At 44.1% G+C, this 22,206-nt stretch overlaps 1 protein-coding gene across 2 annotated transcripts in view; it reads left to right on the top strand.

Annotated features, from left to right (window-relative positions):
- Window positions 1-22,206, top strand: part of SLC25A42 (solute carrier family 25 member 42) — a 50,666-nt gene that overhangs the window by 16,512 nt on the left and 11,948 nt on the right. For both annotated transcript variants that reach the window (XM_069962253.1, XM_069962252.1), the window contains exons 5-6: window positions 5,791-5,957; window positions 19,847-19,963. In XM_069962253.1, the coding sequence (XP_069818354.1) occupies window positions 5,791-5,957; window positions 19,847-19,963 (284 nt within the window). The remainder of the gene's footprint in view (window positions 1-5,790; window positions 5,958-19,846; window positions 19,964-22,206) is intronic.

Below are 22,206 nucleotides of genomic sequence, written 5' to 3'. Positions count from 1 at the left end.
TTTATCAGCGAACAATTGGCGAACTACCAACGATAATTTTTCAACATGTTGAAAGATCAAAACGATCAAACGATTTTTTATTATTCGATTCATCGTTGGGTGTTATTACACGGACAAATAATCATTAATTTCGATAATTTTAGCTAATTTTTAAACGATTATCGTTCTGTGTAATAGGGCCTTAAGAGAAGCAAGAGAGAGGGGTTGTATGTCCAATATGTCTCGGATTTTTAGTAAGGTTGACAAGTGGGAGAGGTAATGGGAGGAGTATTTGCAATCAAGCCAGATCTCATTAACTCTAGTCAGCAAAGGGGAAGGAGACTGTTTGGGGTTGGTATCATGTCACTGAGAATTAGCTTTCTCCCAGGGACAGGGGAGAAGTGGTCCTCAATAGCTTCCCATAATTTCTGTGAGGGTTGGCGTAGCTGGTCTATGATTCTTTTGAAGTAGCATTGCATGTCTGATAGTCCTATACTCCCTCCAGTGTCTGATATGTTCTGTAGGCTATTCTGGGTCTTGATAATCCCCAGATCAAGTGAGAAATGAGTGACCTTTGGATTGGTAGAGCCTGGAAGAGGTATAGGACCCTATATCCAGAAGCAGAAGGGTAGTTGCCAGTCCTGGAGCTGTTAATTTTTTTCAGACCAGTTGCATAAAGAACCTTTTTTTTTATCCTATTGGCCGTTGAGGCTGACAGAGTAACATTTATTATTTGTGATTTGACTACATTAATTTTATATCCTGACATGAAGTCAAAGGAGGAGGATTGCGGGTATGTAGTAATCCTGCCATGTTTTTTTATGATAAATCATTTTTTATTTTATTTTTTATATTAAGAGGCACATCCCTTAAAGCGACTCTCTACCCACAATTTGAGCACCCCCCCCAAACAGCTTGTACCTTCGGATAGCTGCTTTTAATCCAACTGTCCTGGGGTCCGTTCGGCAGGTGATGCAGTTATTGTCCTAAAAAGCAACTTTTAAACTTGCAGCCCCGTGCCCAACGGGAGTATCTGTGCCCTAACTCTGCACCACTCCTCCGTCCCTCCTCCCCACCCTCTTCATCATTAGGAATGCCACTGGAACATTTACTCCTGTCTATACATTGCACAGCTGCTTAACGATCCAGCTGATGTGCCGGGCTGACACAGGTGATGAATAGGAGGCAATCTGCCTGGAGCATTCCTAATGATGAGAAGGGCAGGAAGGAGGGATGGAGAGGTTGTGCCAGCCTAATGCATACACAATCTAGACCACGCCGTTGGGCACAGGGATGCCATTTTGAAATTACTGACGAAGCGAATATCGCAAAACAGCTGTTTGTTGGAGGTGTTTGGCGTCCTCGCCGCCTGCTATACTATGTTTTAAGAAGAAGATAATAAAGACTACTGCACATATTGCTGAGTGCCCTTGCATTTTCTCTACCTATAGACTGTATGTGGAAGTGCTTGACTGCCGTTCAGCAACTGAGCACCATCGTGCATAGCACAAAGAGTGTACTACTCTACTCACTCTGGTATAGATCCAAACCGCATGGAGAGAGTTGTAGTGCCGGTGTCTGTAACTTTGTGAATAGGACCAGTTTGAAATTAGTTTTTTAGGACAATGACTGCATCACCTGCCGAACGGACCGTAGGACAGATCTTGAATTAAAATCAGCTATCTGACGGTACACACGGTCATACGGGGGGGGGGGGGGGTCATATTGTGGGTACAGAGTCGCTTTAAAGTGTCACTGTCTTTTCTTTATTATTATTATTATGAATTTTTTTTTTTTTTGCAGAAATCAATAGTCCAGGCGATTTTAAGAAACTTTTGTAATTGGGTTTATTAGGCAAATATGCCATTATCTGCATTCAAAAAGACTTTCCCCAGGTCCCCCCCCCCCCCCTCCTCTCTCTCATCCACTGCTTATTATCACAAAATCTTGACTCTCTTACATCAGTCGGGCCCTGTCTGTTCTATGGAGAGGGGAGGAGGGAGGAGGGAGACTAGTTGGCAGCAGAGAGCAAAGGATTACAATGCGGGAGCTCTGTGAAAGCCGTATTCAGAGATCTGAGAGGTCAGTGCTGACCTCAGAGGAGATAGCTTGGATATGTAGCTGTAAATTAACTCTTTGTTCTGTTTTGGTGGCTCATCTCCCTTCACCCCTCCCCTCTCCATAGAGAACAATAAAGACAAGGGGGAGAGTTTCAAACTGCTTTTTCATGATAAAAATGCTTTTTTCGGCTAATAAACCCAATTACAAAGTTTCCTAAAATCGCCTGCACTATTGATTTCTGCAAAAAAAAATTAACCGACAGTGACACTTTAAAGTAATCATTACCTTGCTTCTTTGAATAGTTACCGCAGTGTTCCCACTTCCTCCTTGTTCAGTAGTCACAGCAGGGCTTCCCCTTCCCCTTATATACCTTTTGACTTTGTTGCTTCTCAAAAACTTTTAGGAGTATTCAAATAAATCTTTTCAGTAGTTTTCCACATAATCACTCGCCACTTACTGGCCTTAAAGGGAATCTGTCAGCACCTTTTCTTGTTCTGAGGTGCTGACAGTGTGAGGAAGGTCAGTGTGTTGTAGTGGCGTCTCATACCTTTATTTTTCCAATCGGTCCTGTGCTTTCGATAATTTATCTTCATAACTGTCAAAGAGGGGGAGTGGTGATGGCTTTGTGCCACACTTTGGCCCGCCTCACCACTCCCCCTCCCAGCTTGTATTGCATATTCATGGAGCCGGTCCCCCGGCCTCCTGGCGGCGTCATCAGTATCTTCCTTTTTCTGTGAATTGTGCGCACGCTCCCGCGGCGATTCGCGCATGCGCCGTAGTTCGTCTGAGCGGCGCAGTACTCCGATGCACTACGGCGTGCGCTCACTTCATAGAACAAGGAAGATACTGATGACGCCGCCAGGAGGCCGGGGGACCGGCTCCATGAATATGCAATACAAGCTGGGAGGGGGAGTGGTGAGGCGGGCCAAAGTGCGGCACGAAGCCATCACCACTTCCCCTCTTTGACAGTTATGAAGATAAATTACCGAAAGTACAGGACCGATTGGAAAAATAAAGGTATGAGACACCACTACAACACACTGACCTTCCTCACACTGTCAGCACCTCAGAACAAGAAAAGGTGCTGACAGATTTCCTTTAAAGTGAATCGGTACCTCATCATCACCCACCCCAAACCGTCAATACTGTTGTCTAGACTTCATCATGCCCTGTCCAGTCCCAGGGTCTGCATTTCTCGTGGGGTCAGTATTCTGGCTAAAGACAAGTTTTATTCCAGCAGCAGCAAGGCAGGGTAACAACTTTTAAATTTGCAGCCCTGTGTCTAATTAGTGTGGCTTATTGTGTCTGTGCCCTAGGCCTGCAACGTCCCTTTTCCCTCCCACTTCATCATTAGAAATGCCCCAGGCAGGATTTCTTAACAATCCAGCACATGTGCAGTGTTCAGGCAAGTGATGATTAGGGAGAAATACTGCCTTGGGCATCCCTAATGGTGAAGAGGGTGGGAAGAAAGGATGCAGAGATGTCGCAGGCCTAGGGCACGGGTACTCTAGGCCATGCCAATTTGACGCAGGGCTACAAGTTTAAAATTTATTTAGGACAATAACTGCATCACCTGCCAAACAAACACACCAGGTCAGATCTTGGATTAAAAGCAGCTATTCAACAGTACAAGAGGTTTGTTTTTTGTTTTTTTGTTTTTTTTTGTTGGGGGGGGGGGGGGGGCGGGGTGTTAAATTGTGTGTATAGAGTCCCTTTAAATGGGGTGTATGTAGTTGGTCTGCTTTCTAGTCAAGCATGCACTTATCCAACACTAGGAGTTATAGGGTGCATTGGAACATGGTTTTTAGCCATATTCCTTCCTAGGTTTTTGAGAATATGGCAATACTGGGAATTAATGTAACAGGCTTGGCTCTGAGGGGATAAAATATAAAATGCTCAAGTCAATAGAGACAGGCAATACAGGGGGAGAAGGCAGCCTGAAATAGATGTCAGCAGTGCACAATGGAGGCCGTAGTTGGCTACCCACATGGGCTGCTTCCAAAGCCATGTCTATTTTCGTTGTACTGAAAAGGAGCATATAGGGAAGAACAAAAAACTCGACATGTTCAGGATGTAGGATTGTAACCTACAACCCCCGGCGGGCGGAGCATACGTTACCTCCTCCTCGGTCCGGCTTGCTTCGGGGGTTCTCGTCTGGACGTCCAGCTCAGCCTATCAGTGCACTGCAGCGGGGCAGCGCACTGATTGGCCGAGTGGGACAAGCAGATGCCTGGAACCCCCGAAGCAAACTGGATCGGGGAGGCGGTGATGTATGCTCTGGCTGCCAGGGGGTTATCTTGCATACACGCAGCAAAATTGTCAATCCCGCTGCGATTATGTATTCTCATAGGGATTCACTGACGCCAGATCCGCAGCGTGAAATCCGCTGCAGACCTGGTGTGTGTGTGAAGGCGCCCTAAGGGTAGCTTCACACGTACCGGATCCACAGCGGATTTTACATTGCGAGTTTGCAGCGAAATCCGCTGCGGAGGCCCCTTTAACCCCCCGGCCGCCCGCTTACAGCCCCCTGCCCCGCCCTCAAGCATACGTTACCTGTTCGGCGCCGTGGCTGTGTGCGACGCTCCCGGGAGCGTCGCACACAACCGTGGCGCCGAGCAGGTAATGTATGTTTAGGGCTGCAGGCGGGCGGCCAGGGGGTTAAAGGGGCCAGGTCCCATACACGCAGTGGACTCGGCTTCACAGTACAGGATCCGCAGGCTTGCAGCGTGAAATCCGCTGTGGATCCGGTACGTGTGAAGCTACCCTGAGGGAGATATCTAAAATAGGGAAAAGTTTCCTTTTATTCAGGAACTGTTCCTCTTTTGTTTATAGTCTTTGCCCAATACTACACCTCAGTCTTTTATTTAAACAGCACTTCCAAAGGCCTGTATATTTATTTAGGAAAAGTAGCTGCTTTGCCTAAATATGTCCATTTGGGTCTCTTCTCTCTCATCATCTTTTTAGAATAAGGCAATTCCAATGCCACTATATAAGATTTGAAGTTGGTGGCACAGGATTATTTATTGTTGCCTGCACAGTTTTCAGTATAAAAAAAAGTACATTTTTGTTTGTTTAAAATACAGTGGTACCTCTGTTCTCGAACTTAATTGGTTCCGGAAGGCAGTTTGAGAACCAAGCAGTTTGAAAACCGAGCAGTGTCTTCCCATAGGAAATAATGTAAATGTGATTAATTGGTTTCAGCAGCCACCAATAATTACCTACAATACTCATTTATTACACTGATAAGTGCTCAGTATAATCACTACAGTACAGTACAGAACAGCACTATACTGTACAGGGCATTATACATAAGAAATGTTCATCAGAACCTGCAATTATAGTACAGTAGTCACCAACTCCTCACCCATGCTTTACTGTATAGCGCCCCCCCCATCCAAGCACTGTAATGTATGGGAGATGGTGGTGCACTGCCTGTACTACTACTGCACTGTATATGCACTCCAGCAGTCTTATACAGCACTGTACTGTATGTGAAGCCTCACCACTGCTTAACTCGCCAGGTACAACCCACCATCCACGCTCGCAAAAACATTGAAAAACGTTCGAAAACCGAGCAAAGTTCGAATTCCAAACACTACTTCTGGGTAAATTTTCGTTCGAATAACAAGCAGTTCGAGTTCCAAAGCGTTCGAAAACCGAGGTATTACTGTAACTGCAGTAGTTGAATGAATTGTGGACACACTCTTAAATGGTCATATATTGTACAAACAACTGTTCGTTCTTTTGCAGGAAGCCTACAGGTTGATATATCGCACCTACCTTAATGAGGGATTTCTGAGTCTCTGGAGAGGCAATTCTGCCACTATGGTTCGAGTTATCCCCTATGCTGCCATACAGTTTTGTGCTCATGAGCAGTATAAAAAACTGCTTGGCAGCTATTATGGCTTTCAAGGAGCGTAAGTATCCAGAGCGATCTCTTTTAATCTGCATGAAAATGAAAACACTTGTAAACACAGCTTGGGCAGTGTCACTGCCCATCAAAGAAAGTTATTCTTGGGGCCCACCCTTAGCCCCCACACTTCTTCGCAACAGCATTGTGAGGACATGTTCACGTGAGCATTAACTATGTGGTTTTACTTGCATGAAAAAGAAGTGGCATGTCCATGTGGTTATATTTCAATAACATATTGAGACCAATATCGCCAACAATACCAGTATAATAGGGGAAAATAATGCCTCCCCATTATCACCACTGCCATCATTACTATATGGTTTCTGACCAGATCCACTATACTAAGACAAATAAAACTAATGGTACCCGTTTACAGAGCATATAATACCACCACATAATGACTTATACTACACTGCTACTGAAAAGAGTCTACTACAAGGAGACCAATATTCCTCCCATACACTGATCCATAAAGAGGATACATCTTCTTGTAATCACTTCCTTTTCTTCTTCATTTCCATTCTTATCCCTGCAGGATATGCCAAACCTTTTGGGCTCCTCACCTCTATACACACTTCATCTGTATGTCCCCTTTGTGCCCTCATGTAGAAGTGGGGCCAATCTCTGTGACCTTATATACCATTAGGTCAACCTTTGTGCCCCCATATAGTATAAGGCCCCCTCTGTGCAGCCTCCATATGGTATGAAGCCCCCTCAGTGCAGCCCTAATATAGTATTAGGCCTCCTCTGTGCAGCCCCTCATATAGTATTAGGCCTCCTCTTTGCTGCCCTTGTATAATAGATAACACCTTTGTTCGGCATGCTAATTTGTCTATTGCCCAATTCCTGTGTTACAAAGCTTCAGTTTCTTAGATCCCACTGCTTGAATTGGTTGGTTCATATATAACTTTCTGTAGCACACAGCTATTCTTAGGGGGATAAAACAGAAGACAGACTTGTACATTGAGCTCCATCCCTTATTATAACAAAACAATCCATAAACCAACAACTGATTTGTGAAATACAAGGCAAAATAATAATTTGCTTTTTTCAGCAAGTTCAGAAATATGGAAAAATACAACACTGATGATAGAACAGATGGTGTTGAAAACCTGTTGTTGTTTTAAATAGTAAATCTCCAAATACTGTAGTATGTACTCTATAACCGTGTCCATTCTCACCTAGGTAACTGTATTTTCCTGATTTAGTAGTCCTCAAGGACAATGGTTGGCGTCATTTAGGTGAAGTAGATGCAAGTGAAGTCATATGCTTGTTAAATATTACCTGATCACACTACTTATCCTTTACTACTTACAGATTAATTCACTTAACACAACAATTTTGAGATCCATGGTACATGTTTAGGGCATAAACAATTGATTTTACACAATCCATCAGCAACCAGTTTTAGAATTCTAATTTCTGATGTGATTTTCTTTTTTTTAGACTTAATCAGTGATCAGCACAATACTCATCAGTGTCCGCCTATTTCACAGATCTCCTGATATGTCTCAGCTGTGTCACTGTACTTGTTCCAGAGTTCACTTACAAAACATAGAAAAAAAAGTCTTTTTACACAACTGATTATTTTTGCAAACATTGGGGGAGATTTATCAAACATGGTGTAAAGTGTAACTGGCTCAGTTGCCCCTAGCAACCAATCAGATTCCACCTTTTATTCCTCACAGTCTCTTTGGAAAATGAAAGGTGGAATCTGATTGGTTGCTAGGGGCAACTGAGCCAGTTTCACTTTACACCATGTTTGATAAATCTCCCCCATTACGTCCAATACATCACCCGACATACTAGCAAACATTTATACACTGCCGCCAAATATGCACACTTTTGCATTAGGCAGTTTAAGGCTATGTTCCCATGCTGTATAAGCAACGTTTGTTTTGTTTAATGTACTTACAGACTTTAGCCACTGTTACACGGGCCAATCAGCAGGAGCGAACGACGACCTGTCAGATCAGCGCTCACTTGCTCCTTGTTCCCTGCTTGCTGCCGACGCTTTTACACGTGCCGTCAGTGAGGGGGGGGGGCCGCAGGAGAAGCTCCCCGGACGATCTTTTGGAGATAGCAGTGGTCTGCTGCCACTGCTCCTGTTGCGCAGAACAACGGCCAGCAGATCATTGTTATCGTTGAAAATTTTTCAACATGTTGAAAGACAAGGATTATGATGTTGGCTGATCGTCGCCTTTCGACATTAGCCATTACACCAAGCGATTATCGGCCATAACTGTTGCATCAAACTTAAAGCAGACCCTTGAAAATAAGTGGCTAGATAGCATATCTGTTTACCATTTACTCAAAAAGCACCTGTGGCTGCACTTGTTGTGTCTATTCTAGGGAATATATGTATTCCTGATGCAACAACAACTTTTGCACATAGCTCGGCGTTATTCCATTCCTCTGTTGTTCTTATAAGCAATGTACAATCAATTTGTCAATTGGGTGCTACCAGTTGGGTTTGTGTTTCTACACCCTCTGGTAATGTCGGCTTGGGTGGTTTCAGATAGTGTAGGGACATGCCTCAGCTGAGAATGCCCAGTTGGCTATTTAGTCATACATTTCTAGTGGGAATATGGAATGATACAAAACATCAGCTGTATACTGCAAAACATAATAGGAGAGCCTAAGAACTATGAATAGTACTGTGTGTGTGATAAAATAACAGTATCTTTGTAGAGATCACACAGTCTGCATTTGGTTACACTGCTGACTTCTTGTAACTGGATGTCATGTGCCTTATTTGAATTACATACTGATTTACAAGAGTAACGTGGTGTCTTGCTTGTGTAACCTCTAATATAACCTTTAGTATCTTTGGTTTGTTACTCACAGGAATGTGTTTTTGATAAACCTCTAGATGGATGGAAACTAGCCTTTGGCATATTCGCAAGTAAAGTTGCTAAGCCAACCCATACTCATCTTCCCACACTGATGGAAGCTTGTTTATCTTCTTATTTATTTTTTCTAACAAAATACTTTCTATACGTATCCTTTTTGATGGTGAATTTTTTCCGGATGTCAATAGCTCTGGAGAGAATGGAGAGACAGATGGACAGGGAGAGGAGAAGAGATTTCCATATTCTATTTTCATATTAGATGGACAGGGACATGGTAGGCTGATAGGGGCAGGTTCCGGACGGGGTCGCCCTTTTTAGGGCGAGTGCTCCGTATTAGATAGGATCTATAGGGTTATATTAGGGACCCCAAGATGTAGGGAAGTTTAGTTTCCTGGATAGGTAGGGAGGGTTTCTATCGGTTTATCTCTTTATCCTCCCTCTGAATCATGTAACATTATAATAGATCACTAACATCACATGATACCACTACATGCTATCACCAATGGAATATCTAGTAGCAGGATAACCTGGTAGAACATATACCCCTACAGGGTCTCTGTAGCCTTATAGGTCACCTAGCCCTCTTGAATGGTAATATTTCCATAGTTATGTGTACCTTATTTTATAAAGGATGTTGTTTCATAATTATGTTTATTTTATTCCATATTTAATTCCATCCCTGAAATCATGTCCACTTTGATCTAAGAGGCTGTTATTTGAGCCTATTTCATTTTATACAGAACACCAACTGTACAACCCTGTCCACTGTAGTCTGCTTCTCACTCTATCCTCTCCAGTTGCTGATCCCCTCTGAATCCACTCCGGCTCCAGCTACACTATATATCAATCACTATGTTTTAAAACACAAGCTGCATTCCAGAGTGGGGCAGCCCCTTGGATCACATGACTGACAGACAATGTGTTCATCATGAGGGGTGGAGCGCAGGCTGTGCTCCAGCACTGATCTGCCTGCTGGTCATGTGACTAAGGGAGCATGTGATCAGGGAGGAGACCACAGACCCAGCAAGGCTGTGGAACGCTGAGTGCGTTCCACAGTCACACTTACACAGCAGAGGGGGAGGGACTGGCTATACCATCAGATACTGAGGCACAGGGGAGACATGCTTTATCTGTATACAGCAGGCGGCTTCTCTGTAGCTTATATCTATTTCAGTCACCATGCTATTCCCCCCCAGATACTGAGACACAGGGGAGATATATTCTATCTGTATATAGCAGGTGGCTCCTCTGTAACATATATCTATTCCAGCTACCCTTTTATCCCCCCCCCTATTTATTTAAACACAACAATTCTATAAGATCTCTAAACAGCAACCATTGTGTTTTGTGAAGGTCTCCTGATGATCCCAGGGACATATCTGGGTGAAACGCGTAGAGACTTGGATTGAGACAGAGATACTTGTTTATCGCAATTTTTTCTGAAGTCTGGTTTTATCCCTATATATCTGGGCTAATCTATCCCTAAATATACCAGTCTATCAGAGGGTCAACACCCTAGATCTGTTGTGAAGTGCCGATTTCATATGTGTAGAACACTTGTTTTAATACATTTTTTACTTTTAAAGGGGTAGTGCACCAAATTTTTTTTTCTTTCAAATCAACTGCTGCCATGAAGTGCCAGAGATTTGTAATTTACTTCTATTAAAAAATCTCAAGCCTTCCAGTACTTATCAGCTGCTGTATGCCCAGCAGGAAGTGGTATTATTTCCAGTCTGGAGAGCAGGAGAGGTTTTCTATGGGGTTTTGCTCCTTCTCTGGACAGTTCCTGACATGGACAGAGGAAGCAACAGAGAGCACTGTGTCAGACAGGAAAGAAAACACCACTTCCTGCTGGACACACAGCAGCTGATAAGTACTGGAAGGCTTGAGATTTTTTAATAGAAGTAAATTACAAATCTCTGGCACTTCATGGCAGCAGTTGATTTAAAAGAAAAAATTTTTTGGTGCACTACCCCTTTAATGCATATCTAATAAAAGTTAGATTTTATACGTGATTCTGGAAATTAAATATAATTTACACGTATTTGGACCGTGGTTACTGCACGCCCACACGAGGTGGTGCATCTGTGATTTCTATAACCTTTAGTATAGCCTGTGGTAGGAAAGGTCTGTGTGTGAAACTGTGATTAAGGCCATCAACTTGACTTCAGTAATTCCTTTTTCCCAAAATGAAAAGAGATGTGCTTCATCAGTTGCGTCCACTATAGCAGTCTACTTAGGATAGAATAGGTTCTAAATGTACCACCGCTTGAGTCTTCAAAGGGGAACTCCGGATAAGAAAAACTTGTTTTCTATTAAAAGTACATTAAAAGTTAAATGTGTCTATACAATGTATTACCGTATCTGTACGGTTCTGCCACACTGGTAGCTGGTAGAAATCCAGGAAGTGAAAAAAAATGGTGCCTGTGCAAATCCACATTGTCTCCTGCTCCTTCTGCTATCCCCCCTTAGGAGACAAAGCTTCCATGCCTCTGTCTCACATTGTGTATGTTTGCTGAGATCAGGCTGATGATGCAGACAGGGGGCAGGGCGTGATGTCCCAGGAGTCTCGGCTGGATCCCCCAATCCGCTGAGCGATTCACCATCTCTGACCGGCCAGAAGCAGGTGTTGCACTGATTTACCCAGACGCCCTATGACAGCACCCCTGGAGAGGACCTCCCACCGCTTGACAGGAAACCTGAGAAGATAAAAGCTGACACACCTCTCCACACCTTCAGTTTAGGTTTCCTGTCCTGCGGATAGGAGGCCTCAGAAGAGCCCATCCTGGGTGAAGATGGCACAGAACTCCATACCTTCTTGGCTGCAGGTCCCCCGTAGTTGAATCTTAGTAGTGGGGCTCCCTGGAGGCAGAAGCCTGCGGACAGCAGCCGGATAAGCCTGGGCTGAGGTCCCTGGAGGGTGCTGCAGGCTCCTGCGGTTCCTGGGGGATCTCCGCTCCCGGGGGGGGGTCTTCCAGGGGCTGTGGTTTGGGTAGGCCGTGTCCGTCCCGCCAGCTCACTCACGGAGCGCATTTTGCGCATGCCCGGAGTGCCGCTGTTGGCGCGGCACTTCCGGGTCACGTGACGTGCGTGCGTACGCACGCGTGGTGACGTCAGACGCCGCGTACCCACCCGAAGGACGCGGGGCTGCGCGGCGCTGGCTGATGACGTCACACGCCGGGACGCCGGATCCAGCAGCTGTGGAGGAGGCGGTCCAGGTGCTTATAGGGCCAGGGGCACTCCAGCACTTCGTCCATACTCCTAGGGCGTCCAGGAGAGGGACTCACCCAGCCAGCCTACAGTTATCAGGAGATAACAACCTGCCTTGCCGACATTATGTCTGAAAGTTCGGGCAGGAGAGATCGGGGACGCCATGAGAGATCGTCCAAATCTTCGAGAGACCGTGACACGGTACCAGTGGGACGAGGGGCATGTTGGTGAGAGTATTCCCTCCTCTTTGTCTTATATTGCTAATTTGGCGTTAAATTATTGCTTTATAGGCATCTGATAGATCCCATAGGAAGAGATCATCTAAACACCACCATAAAGAATGTGGGGAATGTGGAAATTTACTGCCAGATGATTATTCCAGGTCACTTTGCCAATACTGTGTGGATAAGTTAGTGGCTCAGGAGGCCTCTTCCCTGGCGGATAACTTAAAACAAGTGGTCAGGGACGAAGTGCAGCTTTCCCTAAGAAATCTAGGATTTGATAGGCCAGCTGCAGAAACCCCACTCATTGCTCCTGGATTTTCAGTAACCTCTGAACCTCCAATAGCTCCAAGTGAGGATCAGGAAGAAGGAGAAGTGTATTTAATTTCTTCTAATGAAGATCAGGAGCAGCCTTCCACTTCTAGAGCTCTCTGTCCTACAGAAGATACTGTACAGCTTATTAAAGCAATCAGATCCTCGATGAATATAGTGGAGGAGGAGGTGACGGTGTCACCTGAGGATGCGTTATATGAGGGGTTAGCTCCCAAAAAGATGCATAACTTCTCTGTTCACAAAAGTATTAAGGCATTAATTGACAACGAGTGGCAAAACCCAGACCGAAAATTTTTTATTCCCAGGTATTATAAGAGGAAATATCCCTTTGAGGAGGGCGAATGTAGCTCATGGAATAAGGCCCCGGCTATTGATGCACCTGTGGCAAAGATTGCGAGAAAGAATAGCCTTCCCTTTGATGATCTCGGGTCTCTTTCTGATCCCATGGACAGAAAGTCTGACTATTTTTCCAAGAGAACTTGGGAGGCAGCTACAGGTGCATTAAGGACCAGTATCGCAGCTACCTGCGTGGCAAGACCCTTAAGAATGTGGCTAACTAAATTAAAGACTCAGTTAACTAATGATCAGGATACCACTAAGGTACTGGATGACTTACCTGTGATATCCAAAGCGGTAGACTTCCTAGCAGACGCCTCTACAGACACCATAAAGATGTCAGCAAGGGCAGCAGCGCTGTCTAATTCCGCAAGAAGAGCACTTTGGCTCAAAGCATGGAAAGGGGATGTAGCCGCAAAGGGAAAATTATGTGGTATTCCATGTAATGGAGATTTGCTATTTGGTCCTGTCCTAGATTCTCTCCTAGAGAAGGCATCAGACAAGAAAAGATTTCCCGCTCCCCCCAAACAGCAGGAGTCCTTTCGTGGCAGAAGACAAACCAGGAGGTCCTTTCGTCCCAACCAGGACAACAGGAAGTTCAGAGTGCCAGGGAAAGGCAGAGGATTCCTGTTCAACTCCAAGGACGATAAACCTAAACCCCCTCAACAATGACGGGATGCGGGTGGGGGGGCGCCTGTCTTTTTTTGCCCAGTACTGGAGGGAAATTTCTCCCAGTCCTTGGGTTCTAAATACAATCTCTTCTGGTCTGCTTCTGGAGTTCAGAAGCCCACCAGTAGACAGATTCCTCCCCACCAGAATCCTGTCAGATCGGGCGAAACAAATGATTATAGAGGAAGAGGTTTTGTCTATGATCAACAAGAATGTTTTGATCCCAGTTCCTCCATTACAACACCAGCAGGGGTTCTATTCCCCACTGTTCTTGGTAAAAAAGCCAAATGGCTCTTACAGAGTCATCATAAACCTAAAGGGTCTCAACAAGTTCCTCCTATACAAAAGATTCCGCATGGAGACCTTGAAGTCCACAATAAATTTGTTGTCCCCACACTGCGTCATGGCGTCAATAGATCTGGAGGACGCATACTATCACGTTCCCATCCATCCGATACATCAAAGATTTCTCAGAGTGGCAGTATGTATAGCGGGAAAGTGGACTCACCTCCAGTACAGAGCCCTGCCATTTGGAGTATCTCAGGCGCCAAGAGCCTTCACAAAGATTGTGGCAGATATGACATCTTATATCAGAAAACAAGATATCCTCATAATACCATACCTGGACGACTTCCTGCTGGTAGCAGATTCAATCCCGCATCTTCAAGCCCAGATCCAGCTAGTATCGGACATTGTCAGGAGATTAGGGTGGAACATAAATCTGAAAAAATCAAACCTATGTCCCTCCAGGCAGTGTGTATTTCTGGGCACTCTACTGGACTCAGAGAGACTATTATCCCTTCTCCCTCCCCCAAAGAGAGAGGTAGTTATCAGGAGAGCAGAAGAACTCTTTCTCTGCCCCAAACCGGTGTTGAGACATGCAATGTCGGTGTTGGGGCTACTTACATCCTGTATCCAATCAGTACTCTGGGCTCAGTCCAGAACCAGAGCCTTACAATGGGACATTCTTCAGCATTGGAATGGCAGTCAGCAAACGCTAAACAAGACCTTCCATTTATCCTCCAAAGCAAGGATAAGTCTCCGTTGGTGGATGGACCCCAAAAATCTGGGGAGGGGGGTAAGATGGTCCCCTGCACAACAACTAAATCTAACAACGGACGCCAGCCCCTGGGGCTGGGGAGCTCACCTGGGCAATACCTTTACCCAGGGCACTTGGCCTCCTCATCTCAGACAGCAGACTTCCAATTTCAAAGAACTGTATGCGATCTTTCAAGCCCTACAAGACCTAGAGCCTTTAGTGTCCTCAAAGGATGTCTTAGTATACTCAGACAACACCACAGCTGTCTCTTACATAAATAAACAAGGGGGGACACGCTGCCAGACTCTCCTGCAACTATCAGCCCAAATTTTCCTGTTCGCAGAGCAACATCTACTGTCACTAACAGCAGTGCATCTCAGGGGGGACCAAAACATCCTGGCGGACTTCCTAAGCAGGGTGAAAATAACCCAATCAGAGTGGTCTCTCAGCGAGGAGGTGTTTCAGCAGATCACCAGCAGATTCATGCCTCCAACAGTCGACCTATTTGCGACCAGGGCGAACAGGAAAGTCAAGAAGTTCTACTCCCTCAGGCCAGGAGACTGCCCAGCGGCGGTAGACGCACTTTCTCAGAGTTGGAAAGGAGAGATAGCTTATGCCTTCCCCCCCCTCAACCTGATTCCCAGAGTTCTGCGAAAGATAATAGAAGACAGAGCTCAGGTCATTCTCATAGCTCCGTTTTGGCCAAAGAGACCCTGGTTCACGCTGCTGAGAAGGCTGTCAGTCGCCCAACCATGGATTCTCCCGGAGAAGAATCTTCTCTCCCAGGGCCCAGTACAGCACCCGACCTGTCCACACTTGCACTTGACTGCATGGATGCTGAAAGGCTAATCCTCAGAGGTAGGGGCCTCACAGACGATGTCATAAATACTATGCTAGCAAGTAGAAAAGAAGTCACGTCTTCAATCTATTTAAGAACATGGAGGGCCTTTCTAAAATTTTCTCAGGGAAAACAAGACCCTTTAGGGGAACCTAACATCCCATTAATTCTTAGCTTTCTGCAGACAGGGCTGGATAAAAATTTAAAACCTAGCACCCTCAAGGTTCAGATTTCAGCCCTAAGTACATTCCTAAACCATAAACTAGCAGATAACCTACTAATTAAAAGGTTTATCACAGGGGCGCTCAGGTTAAATCCATCAGTTAGTCACTATTCCCCCATGGGATCTAAACCTGGTCCTAGAGGCCTTAACTAAACCTCCGTTTGAACCTTTAGAGTCTTTATCACTAAAAATGCTATCTCTCAAACTCACCTTTCTTTTAGCTATTACGTCTGCTAGGAGAGTTAGTGAACTCCAGGCATTATCAGCCTTTCCTCCTCACACCATTATCCTGGAGGATAGAGTAACAATGAAGACCCTTCCATCCTTTCTTCCTAAGGTGGTATCTGAATTCCATAAAAACCAGAATATTGTTCTCCCGTCTTTCTGTGACAGACCCAAGAATGATGGAGAAAGGAACTTTCACAATTTAGATGTCAGGAGATGCTTGATACATTACTTAGAGTCTACCAAGGACTTTAGAAAATCAGAGAACCTACTAGTTCAGTTCTCAGGTAAAAACAGAGGGACTTTAGCTTCCAAACCTACTATTAGTAGGTGGATTAAGGATACGATTTCACTAGCCTACACTTCTCAGGGGAAAGACCCGCCTACATACTTTTCCGCACATTCCACTAGGGCAGTAGCCACATCTTGGGCAGAGAGAGCAGACGCCTCTCTAGATCAGATCTGTAGGGCCGCAACATGGTCTTCTCCTCACACTTTTCTTCGTCACTACAGACTCCAACTGAATCCACTTTCTGACCTATCCTTTGGGCGCAAGGTTCTTTCTGCTGTGGTCCCACCCTAATTCGTATATTTACTTGCTTATCCTCCAGGGGTGCTGTCATAGGGCGTCTGGGTAAAACCAGAATTACTTACGGTAATGATGTTTTCATAAGCCCATGACAGCACCCCTCCGGTATACCCACCCTATTAATCTTACCTATCCTTACGGATTTCTCTTTTTTTTTTTTTTCCTCTATTTTTCTATCAATTATCATACGATATGTTTGCTCCGCTGGAGTACTTTTATATGAACTGAAGGTGTGGAGAGGTGTGTCAGCTTTTATCTTCTCAGGTTTCCTGTCAAGCGGTGGGAGGTCCTCTCCAGGGGTGCTGTCATGGGCTTATGAAAACATCATTACCGTAAGTAATTCTGGTTTTCTCTAATTGTGCAGAAGTGTGCAGTGAAATTACGGCTGTGTTCACTCATGTTGGAGTTTTATTGCAGTACTGCAGCGTATTCACAAAAATGTGAATACGCAGCAGCCGGAAGCAATTGAGTGCCTATCTCATCGATCTATGCAGCATAGATTGTAATGAGAGATCAGTGTGCTTATACTAGAAGTCCCCCATGGGGGCTTCAAGTATAAGTGTAAAAGTAAAAAAAAAAAAAAGTGTCATTAATAATAAAAAGTCCCCCCCAATAAAAGTTTGAATCGTCCCCCTTTTTCCAGGTTATAAATATAAATAAATAAACATATTTGGTATCGCCGCGTGCGTAACCGCCCGAACTATTAATTTATCACATTCCTGATCTCGCACGGTAAACGGCGTAAGCGCAAAAAAATCCCAAAGTGCAAAAGTGCACATTTTTGGTCGCATCAAATCCAGAAAAATTGTAATAAAAAGCGATCAAAAAGTCGCATATGAGCAATCAAGGTGCCGATAGAAAGTAAACATCATGGCGCAAAAACTTTACACCTCACTCAGCCCCATAGACCAAAGGATAAAAGCGCTATAAGCCTGGGAATAGAGCGATTTTAAGGAACATATATTTGTTAACAATGGTTTGAATTTTTTACAAGCCATCAGATACAATAAAAGTTATACATGTTACATATCGTTGTAATCTTAATGACTTGAGGAACAAATTTAACAAGTCAGTTTTACCCCAGGGTGAATAGCGTAAAAAAATACCCTTCAAATAAAAGAAATTCATTGTTTTTGTTTTTTGTTCAATTTCACCACACATTGAATTTTTTTTTCTGGTTTCGCAGTGTACTTTATGAAAAAAAGCCTGTCATTGCAAAGTACAATTAGTGATGCAAAAAATAAGGGCTCATGTGGGTTTCTAGGTGAAAAAATGCAAGTGCTATGGCCTTTTAAGGAAAAAACAAAAATGCAAAAATTGAAATTGGCCCGGTCCTCTAAGGGTTAATACCTTTTTGGTCACATGTTACATATAGCGAACCTGACATGTCGAAAATGCTGAGCAAATTGATTAGGCTAGGTTCACACGGCGTTTTCAGCATCCTTTTAGCGTATCCGTTTTTTGCAAAAAATGGATGCATTTGTGTGCATCCGTTTTTGATCAGTTTTTCCATTGACTTCCATTATAAAAAAAAAAAAATAGATCAAAACGGATGCTTTTTTTGACGCACAATAAAGTACTGTTAACACTACTTTTTTGACCGTTAAAAAAACCCGGATCCATTAAACGGATGCTGAAAACGCAGTGTGAACCTAGCCTTATATAGGTTTGTGGGAAAAGTTCCAAGATAACTCTGTGGCTTAAGTAGGCAGTCCTACCGTATAGGAGCTTTCAGTCACTGAGATGGACTTGCCACTTCACTGCTTAGTCCATATTGAAAGAAGAGCTTCATGAACAAGTAAAACTACTACTTTCCCATGAACTATGTTTCATAGTTTTTTTGTTCTCCTGTTGTACAAGATGCTTTCAGATTAGACTGAATTTTCAATGTGTAAGTTTCCCTTTTATTAAAATATGCGGTAGGTATAACTATTACTTGCCACAGATTATCGAAGCCTGTGCGACAGGGCTAGTATGTTGTAGGTGATGTGTACCTTCATTCTACCCATGAAAAACCTTTGCAGATCATTCTAAACTGTTTCTATTTTCTGACTTTAATTTCACTGTTTGTGCATTGTTATGCGGGTTGCGCTGCCTGGGCTGTTTTATTTTTTTTCATTTGTTTTTTTAATATGTTAAATCTTTTTATAGAAAAGAAGAATTCAAAAACAGATACACATAAAATAAATCACTAAGCAGAGCCCAAGTGCATATAACGATGACCAATTAGAGATATAGTAGTTGTTGATGCAAAGAGATGCATAGGATTGACATTCAGTCCCTATGGGTCAACATAGAGATGCAAAGATCCAGCATCTATGGGAATTAATTTGTGTATGCAATTCTAGATACCATCATAGAGTCTGATATCCAAGTATAAGAAAGAGTAAAGAAAGAAAAAAGGGGAGAAGGGGGGTTATAAACAAATAATAAGATAACCAAGTAAATAATAATAAAACATAATATACAAATAAATAAAAGAAAGGGGTAGAAATAGGAGGGAAGGGAGGTGCAGGTGGGGAATAAAATTACCACAACGACATAAGAAAGGCCATCCACATTGCTACAGAGATGGGAGCCAGGTAGCCATTGCTGGCCTGTCATGGAATTCCAGCCATACAATCCAGGTGCGACTGAATTGATCATTATAGTATTTATCTTTCGCTACCATCTCCTCCATACGGATAATGTGGTAAACTCCAGCCACCCACTCAATGAGAGATGGGAGAGAGGCAATACTATTCTGGCAGCAGCTAAGAGGGCCTGGCCTGCATTTTAGTCACATGCTTTACAGCAAGACTCATGGACGTAGACAACAATAGATAGATTCTGTCCCTTTCAGATGAATGTAAAACATCATTGAGCGTGCTCTGTGACCTTTAAAAAGGTAATTGCACAGGGAGCTGCTATTGTCTTGTATTGATGCGATCTACCTACTGGTGTCACATATTGCTGTAATGCTGTACAGAGCACTTTACAGCAGCTTCCTCTAAGTACAGACACAACAGGACACAACAGTCTCAGCTTAGTTTTAGCCCCAGTGGAGAGAAAGGAAATTGCAAGATTTCAAGATTTTATAGTATAGATAGAAAAAGGGAAAATTAGAAAGAATTTCTACGAAAATTCTTAACAGTGCATTTACACGTACAGGATCTGCAGCAGATTTGATGGTGCAGATTTGATGATGTGTTTAATTATTTAGATCAAATCTACTGTGCATCTGCTGCATAAAATCCACAGCGATACGGTGTATGTGAAGGTACCCTAAATAAAAACATTATTTAAACAAAAACTCTTTTTCTGATGACACTTTCCATTTAAGAAGTCTTTTTTTTTTTTTTTTTTTTTTCCCCACCAGTGCTTTGACACCTATCCCCCGCCTACTGGCAGGATCTCTCGCAGGTACAACGGCTACAGTGTTGACTTACCCACTGGATCTTGTTCGTGCACGTATGGCTGTCACACCAAAGGAGATGTAAGTTTACACCTGTCTAGCAGCCGTAGTGTTTCTGTCTATAATATTTATTAGACTCACATTTAACATTTATAGCAACATTTTGCCATGCAAGTGGTTTCTTATTTAAGCAATCACAGCAGTGTGCGAACAATACTATGCAATACACCAACCAAAAATAATATCACTGGAAGAAAAAAATGGTGTCCTTCTAAAATATAACTTTTAATAAGATCACTTAAAAACATATACTCCTAATTAAGTGCTGTATTAATAATACTCAACCATGCCACACAGCGGCATTTGACAGATAACATAGTGATATCTCTGAGTACAGATAATGTAGTAGTCACCTGCAGTCCTATGTAACACCACAGATAACACCGTGATATCTCTGAGTACAGATAATGTAGTAGTCACCTGCAGTCCTATGTAACACCACAGATAACACCGTGATATCTCTGAGTACAGATAATGTAGTAGTCACCTGCAGTCCTATGTAACACCACAGATAACACTGTGATATCTCTGAGTACAGATAATGTAGTAGTCACCTGCAGTCCTATGTAATACCACAGATAATACAGGGGACAGGGGCACACTATAGGGCACACCCTGCATTACCCCCATAGTCCCCCTGCATTGCCTGAACATAAAAGAAAAAAAAACAAACCAATATACTCACCTAATCCTGGCCCAGGTCTTCCTCTCTTCTCTGCTCTCCAGCCTGTCAGCTACCGCACGGATCCTCCAGCAGGCCCGATGACGTCATCACTGGCCTGCTAGAGGATCTGTCTGAGAGAGAGGCAAGTGAGATCCGCGCAGGGGGAGAGGGGGCTGCCTCCGTCAGCGCAGAGGATGTCAGTGAGGTCTGTAGAGGTGGCGGGGGATTGCGCCAATTACATGGTCAGGGCAGGAGCTGGGCCCGCCCAGCAGAGCCGAGCCCAGCCCGGCAGAACATTACTCAGGGGCCCACTGGGCCCCGAAAGTGATGCTCTGCTCTGTTGCATCCTAATGTGGGCGGCGTGGAATGGGTCCCCCGGAGCCTCGGGCCCCGGGTGGCCGCCCAAGCTGCCCACATTATAATCCGCCACTGGGTGTAAAGGGTAAATGTTACAGCTTTCATTACTTATTTTATATCACAACTCATGGTGCTTGTTCTGGTAAAAAGTCTTTTATCACCTGTGGATTGGTATATGTGGGCGGGTCCTCACGGCCTATGTGCCACATCGCTCTGCCCCTAGCGCCACTTAGCCCCGCCTCCATCCATGGCATCATCGCCACATAAGCTCCGCCCCCTCAGCAGCCATTGGTGTGGGACAATCTAGGGGGTGGGGCCTAGAGCTTTAGGCTGGCCCTTCCAATGGCTGCTGAGGCGGCGATGACTTCACGGATGGGGGCTAAGTGGCGCTAGGGGCGGAGCAATGTGACACATAAGCCGCGAGGCCCCGCCCAAATATACCAATCCACAGGTGATAAAAACGAACAAGCACCATGAGGTATAATATAAAATAAGTAATGAAAGCTGTAACATTTACCCTTTACACCTGTGGAGAGGAGTCAAAATGCAAATACGGTTTGACAGTGTCACTTTAAGTAACAATGAACAATACACACAATACATACAAAACAGGAGCAGTAAAACCAGGGAGACAAGCCCTAAATGCCACTCCTCATTAAAAACATTAAAATGTCATCCTAGGCCCTGCTGGCGTCCCAGACACTGGACACAGCACATGATCTGTGATGCAAATTAAAATCCCCAAATCTATCCCAAAAATAATGGATAATGCAGTGACTGTAAATACTAAGTGCAATAGAAATAATATCACCATATGTGGTCCAAAAGATCAAAAGCAGCAAACACCCACGCGTTCTGCCGTGCCCGGCTTCCCTGAGGAAGATTTGGGGATTTTCATTTGCATCACAGATCATGTGCTGTGTCCAGGGTCAGGTGGGGTGTTGTGTCCTGGCTGGGACGCCAGCAGGGCCTAGGATGACATTTTAATGTTTTTTATGTGGAGTGGCATTTAGGGCTTGTCTCCCTAGTTTCACTGCTCCTGTTATGTATATATTGTGTGTATTGTTCATTGTTAATTCATAAAGATTTTTCCTTGATGTGCCACCTTTATGTGCATATGCTTTTTCTTCATAGTTTTTTGTGCTTTTATATGCATTGGTTTAGCACTCAGGTCACAGGGTGGTGCCCACTATATTCTCTTGTTAGGCATACATAGATGTGAGACAGCACCAGACTAACGCTG

This window comes from Dendropsophus ebraccatus, chromosome 3 (assembly GCF_027789765.1).
Source record: "Dendropsophus ebraccatus isolate aDenEbr1 chromosome 3, aDenEbr1.pat, whole genome shotgun sequence".
Classification (NCBI taxonomy): domain Eukaryota; kingdom Metazoa; phylum Chordata; class Amphibia; order Anura; family Hylidae; genus Dendropsophus; species Dendropsophus ebraccatus.
Note: the sequence above shows the minus strand (reverse complement) of the source record. Positions and strands in the feature narration are given on the sequence as shown.